The following is a 17,922-nucleotide window of genomic DNA, read 5'->3' as shown; positions in this document are numbered from 1 at the left end:
TCCACATAATATGCTTATTGTAAGTGAATATTACAATGACGGCCGCAGTTTTATAATCTAACGTAGTAAGCATGAAAAAATAATTTACTCGCAATGGTCATTTTTTATCGGATGATTAATCGAGAAAAATGAAAAATAATTTTTATCTTATCTCCAATGGGATAAATCCGTTCTCATATATAATATTTGAACCGCATCACATTATACCGTATTTTTGTGATATGATTTATGAGATTTTTTATTACCAGGTTTCAAAATTTCATCAAATCGCATGCGTGAGTTGGTTGTGATTTAATAAAAAAACGCACCGACTACATGGCAATCCCTGCATCTCCCTCTGGTCACCCTTGCATCTCCCTCTTGTCACCCCAACATCTCCCTCTCACTTAAAACCCTTTGCACGGCTTCCCCTGTAAATTTGGTTAGAGGTGCAAACGAAAAGAGTCGAGTCAAGTTCTGTCTGAGCCGAGAGGAGCTTAGTTTATTTTTAAAATGAGTGAGCCGATCCGAGTTTAATAACCGAGCGAAAAGTGATGTTCAAGCCCGACTCGTTTATAAACGAGTCGAGCCCGAGCCGAACACGAGTTTGTTCACCAACAACCGAACTCGAGTCGAGTCGAGTTTGTACACTAATATTTTGAATATATTTTTCAATCGAATAATCTTAAATTTTAATTAACTATTTTACAAGTTGTATCGAGATCAACTACTAGTTTTACCTTGAAACTATATATGCACACTCACACTTTACACTTATTTTTTAATCTAGCTATATAATTTTATTTTTCATGACGATTTTTAAAAATATATCCAATTTTATTTTTAATTATTGAGACATTCGTAATTTTATAAATTGTGCATTACTTTTTAAAATGATGATGTCAAATTTTATTATGTTATTTAATGATGTTTATGAAATATGAATAATTGGAGATAAATGTATCATGATAACAATTTGATAATTATTTACGAAAAAACTAAGTGTTAAATTTAGAAAAATAAACAAAATCTCTAAACTAATTAAATTATTAATAAATGATGAAAAATGTACCAGTAAAAATATTTCAGTGATTAATAATAATTTATTATCTATAATATATATAAACTTTATCCGAGTCGAGTTACCGAGTTCGAGCCGAGTCCGAACTAAACGAGCCGAGTCCGAGCCGAACATACAAAAAGTTCGGCTCACCTCGTTTATTTATCCGACCTCATTTTCATGTTCAAGACCGGCTCATTTAAAAAAAACAAACCGAGCCGAGTTCAATTAAACGCGTCGATCCCGAGTTTTGTTCACGAACAACTCTGTTCATTTGCAGCCCTAAATTTGGTGCATGTTTGTGTTCACTTCAGATTTTAACTTCAGTTTTTTCTTACAATAATTATCCTCCAAAAGTAAACTATATACCATTACCAACATAATGAAGGTACCACAATGTAGCTCGTAACAATGCAACAAAGTTTTTGTATACCACATATATATACATACGCAGTTATCTTATCCAAAATATGTTTGTTTTTTTGATTTTGCAGCAAAAGGTCGTGTTCAGGGTGGACATGTCAGACCCCGAGAAGTCTAAGGCCAAGGCCCTGAAGATTGCAGCTGCTTTTCCTGGTAAGAAACCTGGGTGCTTTCTCGAAAATACTCTTTCTGGCTCGGGTCTAGGTGCGGATCTAATAAGTGGCATGGTAACACGATGTTAAGTAATCAATCGCACTAAAACCTTAAGGTGTTAGAGGAAGGCCTTAACACTTGAGTGTGCATATGATTCGTTTGATTTGATGATAGATGTTGTGTATGCATGTAGGGGTGGAATCAGTAGCAATAACGGGAGAAAACAAGGATAAATTGGAGGTGATTGGAGATGAAATTGATACAGACTGTTAGAAATCAATACTAGTCCCCATTAGTCCAAGTTTCATACTAAAAGCTACCAATTTTCTGGTTACTGGTTGTGGTGTCCAATAGTATAATAAAGGCGTTTCTGGTTGGGTAGTTTCTGGTTGTATTAGTATGTGGTTCAACGGCTTAGATTATGTCTAGTTAATTATGTTGTAGGGTGTAGATGGTTTGATGGAACCTATAAATACCCCCTGTATCTCAGTTTATTAATACAAGTAATATCTCTTCTTGAGTCCTGAAAAGAAAAGCTTTGTTCATATTTGTTTTTTACTTCAACAGGCTTAATTCTTCTTAAGAAATTAGAGTCAATACTGATTGCATCATACAATTGGTATCAGAGCAAAGGTTGTAATATCTTTAGAAATTCTGATTATGCTCTGTGGTTGCAGTTTAAACTGATCCTCCACATTCAGAAAAGAATTATAGAGATTATTGCAAACTTGTGATAAACAGTTTGTGTGTCTTGTGAGGAGTTAAGTCTTGTAAAGTAGCAATAATCAGAACTACAAGATGGGTGACCTTCAAATGGTGGGCGGAATCAAGAAGCTTAACACTCAAAACTACAATACATGGTCCACTTGTATTGAGTCATACTTGCAAGGTCAAGACTTGTGGGAGGTTGTCGGAGGGACTGTAGTAACTCAGCCAACAACAGAGGATGCGGTTCGCAAGTGGAAAATTAAAGCAGGCAAAGCAATTTTGCTCTCAAGACCACGATTGAGGAAGAAATGTTGGAGCATATTCGGGACACAAAAACACCAAAAGAAGCATGAGATACATTTAAAACACTGTTTTCGAAAAAGAATGATACTAAATTGCAGATGCTGGAAAACGAATTGCTATCAATGGCACAAAGAGATATGACGATTGCTCAATATTGTCACAAGGTGAAGTCCATATGCCGTGAAATTTCAGATCTAGATTCGACGGCTACTATTGGAGAAGCCAGGATAAAGAGAATAATTATCCATGGCTTAAAATCAGAATACAGAAGTTTCATTGGTGCTGTGCAAGGATGGCTAACACAACCATCTATAGTTGAGTTTGAAAATTTGCTAGCCGGTCAAGAGGCTATGACAAAGCAAATGGAGGGAGTCTCGCTGAAAGGTGAAGATGAAGCACTCTACACCAACCAAAGCAGAGGCAGTTTAGAGCAGCACAACAGAAATGGATTCAAGAAAGCTGGACAGCAGGGAGAGAGAGGTTTCCGTCCAGGAAAGGTTTCCTTTCATCGTGATAATATAAAGCGATTTGATGGAAAATGTTATTACTGTGGAAAGAAGGGCCATATGGAAAAAGATTGTTGGTCAAAAGAGAAGTCTTTGGAAAGCAATATAATTACTTCTAGCACTAACGAAGAAGATAGTTGGGATGCAGAAGCATTATTGGCTAAAGATGTACCAGCTTCGATAATGACAACAAAAGAGAAGATTGATTATGAGAATGATTGGACTGTAGACTCCGGATGTTCAAATTACATGACAGGTGATAAAAATAAGATGCAAAACGTGTCTGAATATGTGGGAAACCGGGTGGTGGTAACAGATGACAACTCAAAATTACCAATAGCTCATACCGGAGAAGTAGATGTTAAACCACGATATAACCAGAATGAAGTTTCATTTCAGAATGTTTATCATGTTCCTGGAATGAAGAAAAATTTGTTATCTGTGGCACAGTTAACTTCATTAGGTCACTATGTTGTCTTGGGTCCAAAAGATGTTAAGGTATTTCAAGACCTTAATATCTCGGAAAAACCAACATTGCAGGGACGAAGGTTGGAATCTGTTTACGTTATGTCTGCGGAATCTGCATACGTAGACAAGACAAGGAAAAATGAGACAGCTGATCTGTGGCACATGCGGTTGGGTCATGTTAGTTATTCCAAGCTAAATGTGATGATGAAGAAATCAATGCTCAAAGGACTTCCCCAACTTAGCGTGAGAACAGATACTGTATGTGCAGGATGTCAGTATGGTAAAGCACATCAACTGCCATACGAAAAATCAAAGTTTAAAGCAAAGAAGCCATTAGAGTTAGTACATTCTGATGTATTTGGACCTGTTAAACAACCTTCAATTGGCGGAATGCGATATATGATAACATTTATTGATGATTTTTCTAGATATGTATGGGTTTTTCTTATGAAAGAAAAATCCGAAACATTTCTGAAATTTAAGGAATTTAAAGAGATGATTGAAGGGGAGACAGTCCACAAGATCCAATGCTTGCGTACAGACAATGGAGGAGAGTATAACTCAAAGAAGTTTTCACGATATCTACATGATAATAAAATTCGTCATCAATTTACTTGTGCATATACGCCCCAACAAAACGAAGTTGCAGAAAGGAAGAATCGGCATCTTGCAGAAATATGTCGGAGTATGTTACATGCTAACAACGTGCCTGGAATATTTTGGGCTGAAGCTATATCAACGGCATCTCATGTCATCAATAAACTGCCACAACCAAGGCTGGAGTTCGCTTCACCCTTTGAAAAGCTTTGGGGAAAGAAACCTGTTGTAAGTTATCTTCGAGTATTTGGATGTGTATGCTATGTATTTGTTCCTGATCATTTACGTAGCAAGATCGATAAAAAAGCAATTAGATGTATCTTTGTGGGGTATGACAACCAACGTAAAGGATGGAAGTGCTGTGATCCAACAAATGGCAGATGTTATACTTCACGTGATGTGGTTTTTGATGAAGCGTCTTCATGGTGGACCTCGGAGAAAGAAACATTACCTGACTCAAAAGAATTTGAAGGAAGGCTAGAACAAAAGATAAAGGAGCAGGTTGTTCAAATTCTGCCAGGCTCGGATGGAGATGTAGATGATGATGCTACTGATGATCAAATTGTGACACAAAATCCTTGGCAAAGTGGTGTATATCAACCACATGAAGAAAATTCTGGTGGAACAGAAGAATTAACTCCATTACGAAGGTCGACAAGAATTCGAAGGCAAAATGTCAAATATGCTAATGCTGCAATAGTTGAAGAAATGGAACCTGAGACGTTCGAAGAAGCATCGCAAAAATCAGAATGGACGACAACCATGAAAGAAGGGATTGATGCACTTAAAGAAAATCAAACTTGGGAATTAGTGTCAAAGCCCAACGACGTGAGACCAATATCATGCAAGTGGGTTTACAAAATAAAGCGACGTCCGGATGGGTCAATTGAAAGATACAAGGCTCGATTAGTAGCTCGTGGCTTCTCTCAACAATATGGACTAGACTACGATGAAACGTTTAGTCCAGTGGAAAAACTTACAACTGTAAGAGTTCTACTTGCATTGGCAGCTAACAAAAATTGGAACTTGTGGCAGATGGACGTAAAGAACGCATTTCTTCATGGAGAGCTTGATCGAGTGATTTACATGTATCAACCAAAAGGGTTTGAAAGTAGAGCTCATCCGAATTTTGTTTGCAAACTCAGAAAACCTCTCTACGGATTGAAGTAGGCACCACGAGCATGGTACAGAAGATTGCTGAATTTTTAAGTCAAAGTGGTTATGTAATGGCACAGTCAGATTCTAGCTTATTTGTTAGAATAAGAGAAGGCAAACTAGCAGTGGTTTTGATATACGTAGATGATTTAATTATTACTGGAGATGACGAAGAAGAAATTCTTCGCACAAGAGCAAATTTATCAGTCTATTTTCAGATGAAAGAACTTGGAGAGCTCAAGCATTTTTTGGGATTGTAGGTTAATCGTACTGAAAATGGTTTGTTATTGTGTCAACAGAAGTATGCTAGAGACTTGCTAGTAAGGTTTAGAATGCTTGATTGTAAATCAATTTCAACACCCATGGAAGCAAATGTAAAATTATGTGCACACGAAGGGGAAGACCTGAAGGATTCAACAATGTATCGAAGAATAATTGGTAGTCTAATTTATTTGTCTCTTACTAGGCCTGATATATCTTATGCAGTTGGAGTGATGAGTCGATACATGCAAAATCCAAAGAAGTCTCATTTGGAAGCTGTTCGGAGAATACTTAGATATGTAAAGGGTACAATAGATTATGGTCTGTTGTACAAGAAAGGTAAAGATTACAATATACTTGGATATTGTGATGCTGACTATGCAGGAGATTACGATACTCGTAGATCAACTACAGGGTATATGTTTATGCTCGGATCTGGAGTTGTTTCTTGGTGTAGTAAGAGATAACCAACAGTGTCTCTGTCAACAACAGAAGCAGAATATCGAGCAGCAGCAATGGCAGCTCAAGAGAGCATATGGCTAATCCAGCTAATGCAGGATTTACATCAGCTAGTAGACGCGAAAATTCCACTCTTCTGTGACAATCAATCAGCAATTCGGTTGGCTGAAAATCCAGTATTTCATGCAAGAACAAAACATGTTGAAGTACACTATCATTTTCTTCGAGAAAAAGTTTTGCTAGAAGAGATTGCAATGAAACAAATTGCGACAGATGAACAAGTTGCATACTTGTTTACTAAGAGCTTAAGTGTTGGAAAGTATGAGAAGTTTCGCAGTCAGCTTGGAATGGTTAAGAAGAATGGGGACTAACATTGAAGGAGAGCGTTAGAAATCAATACTAGTCCCCAGTAGTCCAAGTTTCAGACTAAAAGCTACCAATTTTCTGGTTACTGGTTATGGTGTCCAGTAGTATAATAAAAACAGTTCCTAGTTTCTGGTTGGGTAGTTTCTGGTTGTATTAGTATGTGGTTCAACGACTTAGATTATGTCTAGTTAATTATGTTGTAGGGTGTAAATGGTTTGATGGAACCTATAAATACCCCCTGTATCTCAGTTTATTAATACAAGTAATATCTCTTCTTGAGTCCTGAAAAGAAAAGCTTTGTTCATATTTGTTTTCTACTTCAACAGGCTTAATTCTTCTTAAGAAATTAGAGTCAATACTGATTGCATCCTACATAGACCAATTTGCTAAATCATTACGAAAGAATTTGGGGAGTGCAGATTTAATCAGTGTTGGTCCTGCTAAAGATGACAAGAAAAAAGTTATTTTTGTTGTTGATGGCTCAGATGTAATCGTTGAGAAAGAATGTTGGGAGTGCAGAATTAATCAGTGTATAAATGATCCGTCTCTTACGAATTATTGAAGTGTATAAATCTTTGGAAAAAAACAAAACGCAACCTTAACCTTATTTTTCTTTGAAAGTGTATCTTCAGACTTCAGGGTTTGAATCCGTGTAACAAGTAGACGCTTGAGTATCACTTGACTTCGTGTAACAAGTAGACGCTTGAGTATAACGTTAACTACCTACCTCTACGACATTAATAACTGCAGCAAATTTAGCTGCACATAAATGTAAACCTGTTCTTATTAATTATAAATTCGTTTTGTGATTTTCCTGTTTTATGTAGCCCCAGATATTCAGTTCTAAACAAATACAAGTGTTCCTATTTTCTTGTTTGTTCTCTTACCTAAAAATTCTCCAGTATAATAAAAATGATTATCAGATGGCTATCCTACTACCAAGTCTATCGTAACAAAATCGTCACCATTAGAAGGTGTTGTATATAAAATAGAGGATAACTTGGATTATTCTGAAGTCTTGACAAACAATTTCAGATTGAAACAGTTTGGCGGTTATCCAAACTTTTCAACCGGATAAAATCAGAATATAAGAACAGAGAATGATGTATTTTGTGTGAATTCAACAACCAACCTTTTGTTTTTTTTCTATATATCCATGACCAAATCTGTTGCAAGTATTATATAGGTGTCCAAAAGACATGCCCTAAGACACGCACATCCATGTCCAAAAGACATGTCCTAAGACACATCCATACATGTCCAAAAGACATGTCCTAAGATACATCCATACATGTCCAAAAGACATGTCCTAAGACACATCCATACATGTCCAAAAGACATGTCCTAAGACACATCCTTTGAGATATGCGGTTGTGTCAAAAAGACATGTCTTTTCACATTAACACCAACCCCCGCCAATACCGAAAATCATAATAAACTCAAACAAGCATGCACTCCGCACTCTCCCGACTTGTTTGATGAAATATTATAATCACATTGGTCAACTAGTTAATCCAATTACACTAAAATATCTAACAATCCTCCCCCATTTTAGCGTAATCCATGATTAACTAAACAAAATCACTACAAACAACAAATTTATACATAAATGAAATATCATGACGATTGAATTTCATATTAGTATATTACACATTCCAGATATTCGAATATCAAGGTATCACAACTGATTGAACCTCTGTTATTCATAATGAATAAATGAAGATAATATACGCATAAATTTACATTCTCAAATGTTCTCACTTGACACTATCTTTTACTAGCCTTGTGTCCTAATCCTTCATAAGCATAATAAAGTCAAGTCCTAACTTCTTGAAGCGGCTAAACTTCATGCTCACATAGGTAGCTCTTTTATTCTTGCACCTGCATATGCAATTTTTCAAAAGAACTATTAAGAAGATAAACTTCAACCTCCTCAACTTGCAGGTCTGAACACATACCTTGGGATGATACTATTAATGTGTTCCAATCTCTAGATGTTAAGCTTTCCGCATTGAATTCAACATCTAATGTCATATTAGATGGGAATTGGGTATCTCAACATGAGAAATTTTAGATGGACTTTAATCCCACCCCTATAGCCGATTTGTACACAAGATCTCTTCTCAACCCTTTGGTCAAATGATCGGCTAAATTATGTTGAGTTCTTATAAACTCCACTGATATAACACCATGCATGATAAGCTCTCGAATCATGCTGTGTCTAACACCTAAGTTTCTAGACTTGCCTTTGTACACTTCTCTATAAGGATTAGCCAAGGCAGACTCACTATCACATCTGATAGATATGGGAGATATCGGTTTAGGCCACAATGAAATTTCATAAATCAGATTTCTTAGCCATTCAGCTTCTTTATCAGCAGCTGATAATGCTACAAACTCAGATTCCATTGTTGAGTTAGTAATGCAACTCTGTTTTTTTGATGCCCAAGAAATAGCACCTCCCCCAAGAAGGAATACCCAACCACTCGTGGAAGAATGATCTTCTTTATCACAAATCCAACTTGCATCCGAATGACCTTCAAGAACCGAAGGAAATCCAGTATAAGTCAAACCATAATCCATGGTTCCTTTTAAGTACTTGAACACTCGGCTTAAAGCTTGCCAATGATGTGAACTTGATTTGCTAGTAAACCTACTAAGCTTACCAACAGCATAGGCTATATCTGGGCTAGTGCTTATCATGGCATACATGAGGCTACCAATCGTTCTTGAGAATTCAAGTTGAGATACTACAACTCCTTTACTAGATACTAGCTTAAGACTAGGATCAATAGGAGTGCTAACTGGAGAACAATTATTAAAGTTAAATCTTTTCAGAATCTTCTCAATATAATGAGATTTAGAAATTTAAATACTATTTTTCGTACGCGTGATCTTTATACCAAGAATCACCTCAGCCTCTCCCAAGTCTTTCATGTCAAAATTAGATGACAAAAAATTCTTGGTTTTATCCACTTGATTTTGGTCAGTACCAAAAATCAACATATCATCTACGTATAAGCAAATTATAACTCCTTTACCAGAAGCATCAAACTTGCTATATACACATTTGTCTGCTTGGTTAAGAAGAAAACCATTAGACAAAACCACACTATCAAATTTTTGATGCCAATCTTTTGGTGCTTGTTTAAGACCATACAAAGATTTCTTCAATTTACACACCTCGTGCTCACTACCAGGCATAACAAACCCTTCCGGTTGTTTCATATAAATCTCCTCATCTAATTCACCATTCAAGAATGCATTTTTTACATCCATCTGATGAATTACAAGGTTGTGTATAGATGTAAGAGCTATCAACAACCTGATAGTAGAAATCCTAGCAACAAGAGCATAAGTATCAAAGTAATCAATCCCTTCTTTTTGTCTAAAGCCTTGTATAACCAATCTGGCTTTAAATTTGTCTATGGTACCGTCCACTTTCATTTTTCTTTTGAAGATCCATCTGTTTCTTAATGCTTTACAGCCAGGAGGTAGATCACTCAATTTCCATGTGTTATTATTCATGATAGAATCCATCTCATCCTGAATAGCTTCTTTCCAGAATGCAACATCCCTTGATGTCATTGCTTCATTAAATGTTTTTGGATCCTCCTCAATAATAAAACAATATCGGTACTCAGACTCAATCTCAATCTCATCTCTTGAACCTTCAACCAAATAAATTTGAAAATCAGGTCCAAATGATTTGTTTTTTCTAGCTCTAAAACTTCCCCTTGCTTCAGAAGGTCCATGAACATCTTCAGTTTGAACCGGGTTCCTACTGAAAGAATTCTGAATCATGTCTCTTGGTCTAGGTATAGATGTAAATCTATTTTCATCAAAGTCAGCATCTCTTGACTCGATAATCGTATTCACAGATACATAATCATTAGATTCTAATACATAGAACCTATATGCAATGGAATGCTCAGCATACCCCACAAAAATACAATCTAAACCTCTTTCACCCAAATTTCTCCTTTTGAGTTCAGTGAGCCTTACAACTGCTCTACATCTCCAAACTCTCAGAAAACTCAATTTTGGTGGCTCTTTATACCAAAGTTCATAAGGGGTAAATTTATTCCTCCTAGTAGGAATCCTATTTAACAAATAACAGGCTGTTAACATAGCCTCACCCCAAAAACCTTCATTCAAACCCGAATAGGATAACATGGAATTAACCATCTCTTTCAAAGTCCTATTCTTCCTTTCTGCCACACCATTTTGTTGTGGTGTATAAGGAGCAGTGGTTTGATGTATTATACCAGTAGATTGAAAGTATACTGGATCATAATACTCACCTCCTCTATCAGTACGCAGATTTTTAATCATAGTACTTTTATGTAGCTCTACTTCTTCTTTATAGATTTTAAATTTATCAAGAGCTTCATCCTTAGTATTCAACAAATAAACATAACAATATCTAGATGCATCGTCAATAAATGTAATGACATATTTTTTATTTCCCAACGAAGGTGTAGCATGGAAATCACATAAATTGCTATGTATCAGTTCCAACACTTCAGATATTCTGTTTACGTCCTTGAAAGGCTTTCTGGTTATCTTAGTTAACATACATGTTTTACATTTGGTATGAGACTCATTTTAGACATATCCTTTATTCTTTTATAAAGTACATGTCCCAGTCTAGCATGCCACAATTTAGATTTATTCGAATTATTACTAGCACTATTAGAAGCCATACAAGCAGATTCATCATCAAATGAGACATTAACATTCAACATAAACATGCCATTACATAAATAACCAAAGCCAACAAAAGTACCATGCTTTGACAAGATATACTTGTCACTTTCATACACTTGTTTGTAACCACAATTATTCAATACAACACCAGACAAGAGATTCTTTCGAATTCCAGGAACATACAACACATTATTTAATAATACATATTTTCCAGAAGTAAAAACAAGCTTTACATTTCCTAGTCTTTTTATTGGTTCAGTTGCAATATTTCCCATCTTTAACATAGATCCATCTTCAATTGGTTGAAAATCTTCAAACCAACGAAGATCCTTACACACATAACTTGTTGCTCCAGAATCAATCCACCATGCAACATTATCATCCTGCACATAAAATGCCTCAGAGATTAGTGACACATAATTCTGCCCATAATTATAATTTTGTACTAAAATCTGACCTTGTTGCTTTTCTGGAACCTTAGATCCACTTGGACCAGCGTTATGCTTGCCTTTACCAACCCGACAATCCTTCTTGAAATGACCAGGTTTGCCACACTTCCAACATGCCAATTTTGGTTTCTTGTTGGAACAAGTATTGTTATTTCTTTTAAACTTCCTCTTCTTACCATTGTCTTTGTTTGAATTCTTAGAAGATCCACCATCTTCAACCATATTTACAGAAGAGTTACCGACTTGATTCTTTCCCTTAGGATTATTCTCAATTTCTTGAGCCCTTAAAGCCTCTTCAATTCTGAAGTGACTTCCAAGTTCAATTCTGATGTTTCAGGGTGTGTTTGAAATCTTTCCACGAGGGTGGCAGTTTGTCTATAACACTGGTGTTGGATTATATATTAATCTAAACATATTATTTTATTAATTGTATTTTGCATTAGAATAAGTCAGCTACACCTGTACGTAGTTGCATAAGAATAGGTCTCTGGTAGTTGAGTTTGGGTAGGAGAGTCGTGTGGCACTAACGGGAGTATGCTCCTGGTTTTTAGCTGTGACACTTAGCTTGATAGTTTAAATATCACTGTGTAATTTCTTTTCAAATTAAGAGAGTAATCCACCAGCCTTTGAGTTGAGTATCCAAGTTAGCTAATTACTTGTGTCATTTGCATATTCATTTTATCTAATATCTGGTATCAGAGCTTCAGTAAGTAACCCTGGTGAATGCCCAAGTATATGCCAAAATTAGTAACCATGGAACCCAGCAAAACAAAAGAAAACACAGTTGGCCTAACCTACCCAATGCTCACAAAAACCAATTACACAACATGGGCACTAAAGATGAGAGTTTTCATGCAAGCGCATGGCGTGTGGGGAGCAATCGAGCAGAAGGATCCAATGCAGCAGTAGAGGAGAGAATAGACAAGATCGCAATGGCAGCAATTTATCAAGCAATTCCCGAGGAGACATTGTTATCTGTTGCAGAGAAGAAAACGGCGAGAGAAGCTTGGGATGCCATAAAAACCATGTGCTTAGGAGCTGATAAGGTGAAGAAGGCAAAAGCTCAAACTCTTAAAGTTGAGTTTGAGTCAATGACCATGAAGGAGACAGAGCAACTTGATGACTTTTGTTCGAGATTAAATGGTGTGGTGACGAACATTCGAGCACTAGGCGAAGTAATTGAAGAAACATACGTGGTCAAGAAATTACTGAGAGCAGTGCCAACAAAGTTCCTGCAAATTGTTTCAGCAATTGAACAGTTTGGAAATCTGGATACTATGTCTGTGGAAGAAATCGTGGGCTCACTCAAGGCTCACGAGGAGAGGTTAAAGGGACAGACAGAGACCAATGGAGGGCAACCACTGTTACTTACTGAAGAGGAGTGGGCAAAGCGAGAAGCCAGTGAAGGACAGTTGCTGTTGTCACGAGAGGAATGGCTGAAAAAGGCAAACAAAGGAGTGGCTCGAACCAGTAATGAGAATCGTGGTAGAGATTATGGACGTGGACCACGTGACAGAAACAAATTGAGGTGTTACAACTGTCATGCCTTCGGACACTATGCAGTAGAGTGCAGAAAACCAAAGAGAAATAGAGAACAAAATTCTGAGGTGAACCTGACCCAGGCAACAGATGATGAGCCTGCACTTCTTGTACTGGAGTGTGGAAGCGAAGAAAAGGGTACGGTTCTGTTGAATGAAAGTGGAGTGAACCCAAAGATGGAGTCGAATATTGGCAGCCAAACTGGAGAATCAAATGTTTGGTACTTAGATAACGGGGCGAGTAATCATATGTCCGGGCAACGATCGAAGTTTCGAGACTTGGACGAAGGAATAACTGGCAAGGTGCGGTTCAGGGACGGATCCACAGTTGATATAAAAGGAAAAGGGACAGTGCACTTCACTTGCAAGAATGGAGAGGAACGAGCCCTGCAAGAGGTATACTTTATCCCTACACTTTGTAATAACATAATTAGTTTGGGCCAATTATCTGAGAGTGGTAACAAAGTAATTTTAAGCGGTGAATATTTGTGGATATATGATGAGAATGGAAAGTTATTTATAAAAGTAAAGAAGTCTCATAATCGTTTGTATAAACTGGTTATCGAGGAAAACAGAAATGCTTGCTTGTTGTCAAAAACAGAAGAAAAATCATGGCTCTGGCATCTACGCCTAGGCCATGTAAACTTTCAGGCAATGGGTCTTATGTCCAGAAGTGGAATGGTACATGGCTTGCCAAACATTGTTTACCCAAAGGAAAGCTGTCATGGATGTTTATTGTCAAAACAAGCCCGACGCCCATTCCCATCTAAAACTGGGTTCATTGCTACAAAGCGTTTGGAACTGATTTACGGAGATATTTGTGGCCCAATATTGCCATCAACTCCAGCTGGGAATAGATACTTCTTGCTATTGGTTGATGACTTCAGCCGCGCCATGTGGGTGTTTATGATAAAGACAAAAGATGAGGCTTTGAGTATGTTCAAAAAATTCAAAGCATTGGTCGAAAATGAGTCAAAGGAGGTGATACAGGTGCTGAGAACGGACAGAGGGGGTGAATTTTGCTCTAAAGAATTCTCAGCGTTCTGTGAAAATGTTGGAATAACCAGGCACTTCACGGCTCCCTATTCCCCACAGCAGAACGGAGTCGTGGAGAGACGCAATAGAACCGTGGTGGCAATGGCCAGGAGCTTATTAAAAGAACGAGATAAGCCTTCATGGATGTGGGGTGAAGCAGTCAGACATGCTGTGTTTCTGCTAAACAGGTTGCCAACGAGAGCTTTAACAGAATTAACTCCATACGAAGCATGGTCGAAGAAGAAACCACAGATCGAGTACTTGAAGGTGTTCGGGTGCATTGCTCATATGAAAGTGCCAAGTGTGCACGTAAAAAAATTAGACGACATAAGTAAAATGGTTGTTCATTTGGGAAGAGAACCCGGGACAAAAGCATACAGATTGTTCGATCCAAACACAAAGGCCATACATGTTAGTAGGGACGTTATCTTCGAAGAGGCAAAAGGTTGGCAGTGGAAGGGAAAGGAAAAAGAAAGCCAGCAACAAGGAAGCATGTTTACAGTGACTGGGTATCAAGCCGAAACAGGTTCAGGAGATGGGGGGAATGAAGTTGCAGATCTCAGTGAAAATCATGAAACAGGGAGCACAGAAAGTGGTTTGCCGAGTACACCAGTTTCGCAGAATGAAGTTGCAGATCTCAGTGAAAGTCATGAAACAGGGAGCACAGAAAGTGGTTTGCCAAGCAGATCAGTCTCGATTGAATCAGGCTCACAAACTCTACAGACAATGTCCAGTGAAAGCAGCGAGCCAACAAAATTCAGGAGACTCAATGAAATATACAACTGCACGGAAGAAGTGGAGCTTGCTGATGAACTGTTACTGCTGGAAATGGATGAACCAGTGAAGTATAGTCAAGCGGTAAAAGAAAAGGTTTGGCGAGGTGCTATGAAGGCTGAACTTGATGCCATCGAGAAAAATGGAACGTGGAAGCTGACAGAATTACCACCAGGAAAAAGGGCCATAGACTTAAAATGGGTCTTCAAACTTAAAAGGGATACCAACGGAGACATTGTAAAACACAAGGTCCGCTTAGTCGCAAAAGGTTATGTGCAGAAGTGTGGCATCGACTATGAGGAGGTCTTTGCTCCGGTTACTAGATTAGAGACAGTGCGTTTGTTGATAGCACTTGCTGCAAGGAATGCATGGAAAATTCACCATCTTGACGTGAAAACAGCGTTTTTAAACGGAGAATTGCAAGAGGAAGTCTACGTGAATCAACCGGAGGGATATGTGATAGAAGGTCATGAAAGGAAGGTTTACAGATTGTTCAAGGCGCTATATGGCTTAAGACAAGCCCCACGGGCTTGGTATGCTAAATTGAATAAATGTCTTGAAAAATTAGGCTTTGTCAAGTGTCCTTTTGAGCAGGCTGTTTATACAAGGCGTGAAGGAAATGAGTCACTTATAATCGGGGTGTATGTCGACGATTTGCTCATCACCGGTTCAAGCGTAACAAGTATCACAAAATTCAAGAAACAGATGAACAATGAATTCGAGATGAGTGATCTCGGAAAATTGTCATACTATCTTGGCCTGGAAGTAGCTCAGGGAAGTGGTTTTATTGAGTTGAAGCAAATGTCTTATGCAAAGAAAATTCTTGAAAAATCTGGTATGACTGAGTGTAGTCCAGTTAGGTACCCAATGGACCCAAAGTTTCAGCTGCACAAGGATGAACAGGGCAGTCCAGTTGACTCAACAGAGTTTAAGAGCATGGTAGGAGGGCTGAGGTACTTGGTTCACACCAGACCGGACATAGCCTACGTAGTTGGAGTGGTAAGCAGGTATATGGAGAGACCCACGACGTTACATATGAGTGCTGCAAAACGAATTCTGCGTTACGTCAAAGGCACACTAGAATATGGGTTAACATATGTGAAGGGTCGTGGAAATTATCTACTGTCAGGATTCTCAGATAGTGATTTAGCAGGAAATTTAGATGATAGGAAGAGCACGGGGGGCATGGCGTTTTACTTGGATGAGTCGCTGATTACATGGGTGTCACAGAAGCAGCGGTGCGTAGCTCTATCTTCATGCGAAGCTGAGTTTATGGCTGCCACTGCAGCAGCTTGTCAGGGAATCTGGCTACAGAGAGTTCTCAGCAACATTACAGATGCACCAGTTGGACCTGTAACAATTTATATAGATAACAGGTCAGCCATTGACCTGGCTAAGAACCCTGTTTTCCATGGTCGTAGTAAGCACATAGACGTGCGTTATCACTTTATTAGAGAGTGCGTAGAGAAGGGCTCAATTGTTATCAAATACATCAGTACCAACGAGCAGAGAACCGACGTTTTAACGAAGCCAATGTCCATTGCCAAGTTCGAAAAGTTGCGCGAGTTGCTTGGAGTTAAAAACCTCAAACACGTTTAGATTAAGGGGGAATATGTTGGATTATATATTAATCTAAACATATTATTTTATTAATTGTATTTTGCATTAGAATAAGTCAGCTACACCTGTACGTAGTTGCATAAGAATAGGTCTCTGGTAGTTGAGTTTGGGTAGGAGAGTCGTGTGGCACTAACGGGAGTATGCTCCTGGTTTTTAGCTGTGACACTTAGCTTGATAGTTTAAATATCACTGTGTAATTTCTTTTCAAATTAAGAGAGTAATCCACCAGCCTTTGAGTTGAGTATCCAAGTTAGCTAATTACTTGTGTCATTTGCATATTCATTTTATCTAATAACTGGAAACCAAAATGGATTCATCCATTTTCATGTCGTGTTGAACAAACTGTCCCAAAATCCTTAACAGTTCATTATATTGTTCCATGACCGGTCTAGTATCAACCATTTTATAGTTAATAAAATTACTAACCAGAAACTTTTTGCTAGAAGCATCTTCATCCATGTACTTGGATTCAAGGGAATCCCACAATTCTTTTGCAGACTCAACATTTTGGTATATATAAAAAGAGAATCAGACATACCGTTCAAGATGTGACCCCGACAGATGTAGTCATCATTCTCCCATTTGCAGCGTCTTCTAGTCTGTTCTACAGTTTCCTCCTCAATCATTTCTGGCATTGGAGTACTCAAAACGTACACAACTTTTAATGTGGTTAACAAGAAATGCATCTTCTTTTGCCATCTTCTAAAGTCATGTCCCTCAAACTTGTCTAGTTTTGCAAACTTGCTAGTCATGTCTTTTACAGATTCGTTGTTCGCCATCTTCAGAAAATAAACTTGTTTCAATCTTTGTTGTATATAAAATAGAGGATAACTTGGATTATTCTGAAGTCTTGACAAACAATTTCAGATTGAAACAATTTGGTGGTTATCCAAACTTTTCAACCGGATAAAATCAGAATATAAGAACAGAGAATGATGAATTTTGTGTGAATTCAACAACCAACCTTTTATTTTTTTTTCTATATATCCATGACCAAATCTGTTGCAAGTATTATATAGGTGTCCAAAAGACATGTCCTAAGATACGTCCATACATGTCCAAAAGACATGTTCTAAGACACATCCATGTCCAAAAGACATGTCCTAAGACACATTCATACATGTCCTAAGACACATCCTTTGAGATATGCGGTTGTGTCAAAAAGACATGTCTTTTCACATTAACACCAACCTCCGCCAATACCGAAAATCATAATAAACTCAAACAAGCATGCACTCCGCACTCTCCCGACTTGTTTGATGAAATATTACAATCACATTGGTCAACTAGTTAATCCAATTACACTAAAATATCTAACAGAAGGTTTGTTATCTTGAGGTTGAAGATGAATAATGGCT

The 17,922-nt window shown here is 37.7% G+C and overlaps 1 protein-coding gene across 1 annotated transcript; it reads left to right on the top strand.

Moving 5' to 3' along the window:
* Positions 1–5,378: 5,378 nt before the first annotated feature.
* Positions 5,379–6,080, top strand: LOC141706516 (secreted RxLR effector protein 161-like). The gene is made up of 2 exons (XM_074509247.1): positions 5,379–5,558; positions 5,652–6,080. The coding sequence occupies exons 1-2, from the start codon at positions 5,379–5,381 to the stop codon at positions 6,078–6,080; spliced, it is 609 nt and encodes a 202-aa protein (XP_074365348.1).
* Positions 6,081–17,922: the final 11,842 nt, after the last annotated feature.

Source organism: Apium graveolens, chromosome 2 (assembly GCF_009905375.1).
Source record: "Apium graveolens cultivar Ventura chromosome 2, ASM990537v1, whole genome shotgun sequence".
Lineage (NCBI taxonomy): Eukaryota > Viridiplantae > Streptophyta > Magnoliopsida > Apiales > Apiaceae > Apium > Apium graveolens.
This window is presented reverse-complemented; position numbering and strand designations above follow the sequence as displayed.

What these genes read in the sequence shown, in the direction of transcription:
- LOC141706516 (XM_074509247.1), top strand. Translation starts at nt 5,379, where the DNA reads ATGGTACAGAAGATTGCTGAATTTTTAAGTCAAAGTGGTTATGTAATG. An exon ending in GCACAAGAGCAAATTTATCA is followed by an intron (nt 5,559 to 5,651) that starts GTCTATTTTCAG and finishes TTGTGTCAACAG; the next exon opens with AAGTATGCTAGAGACTTGCT.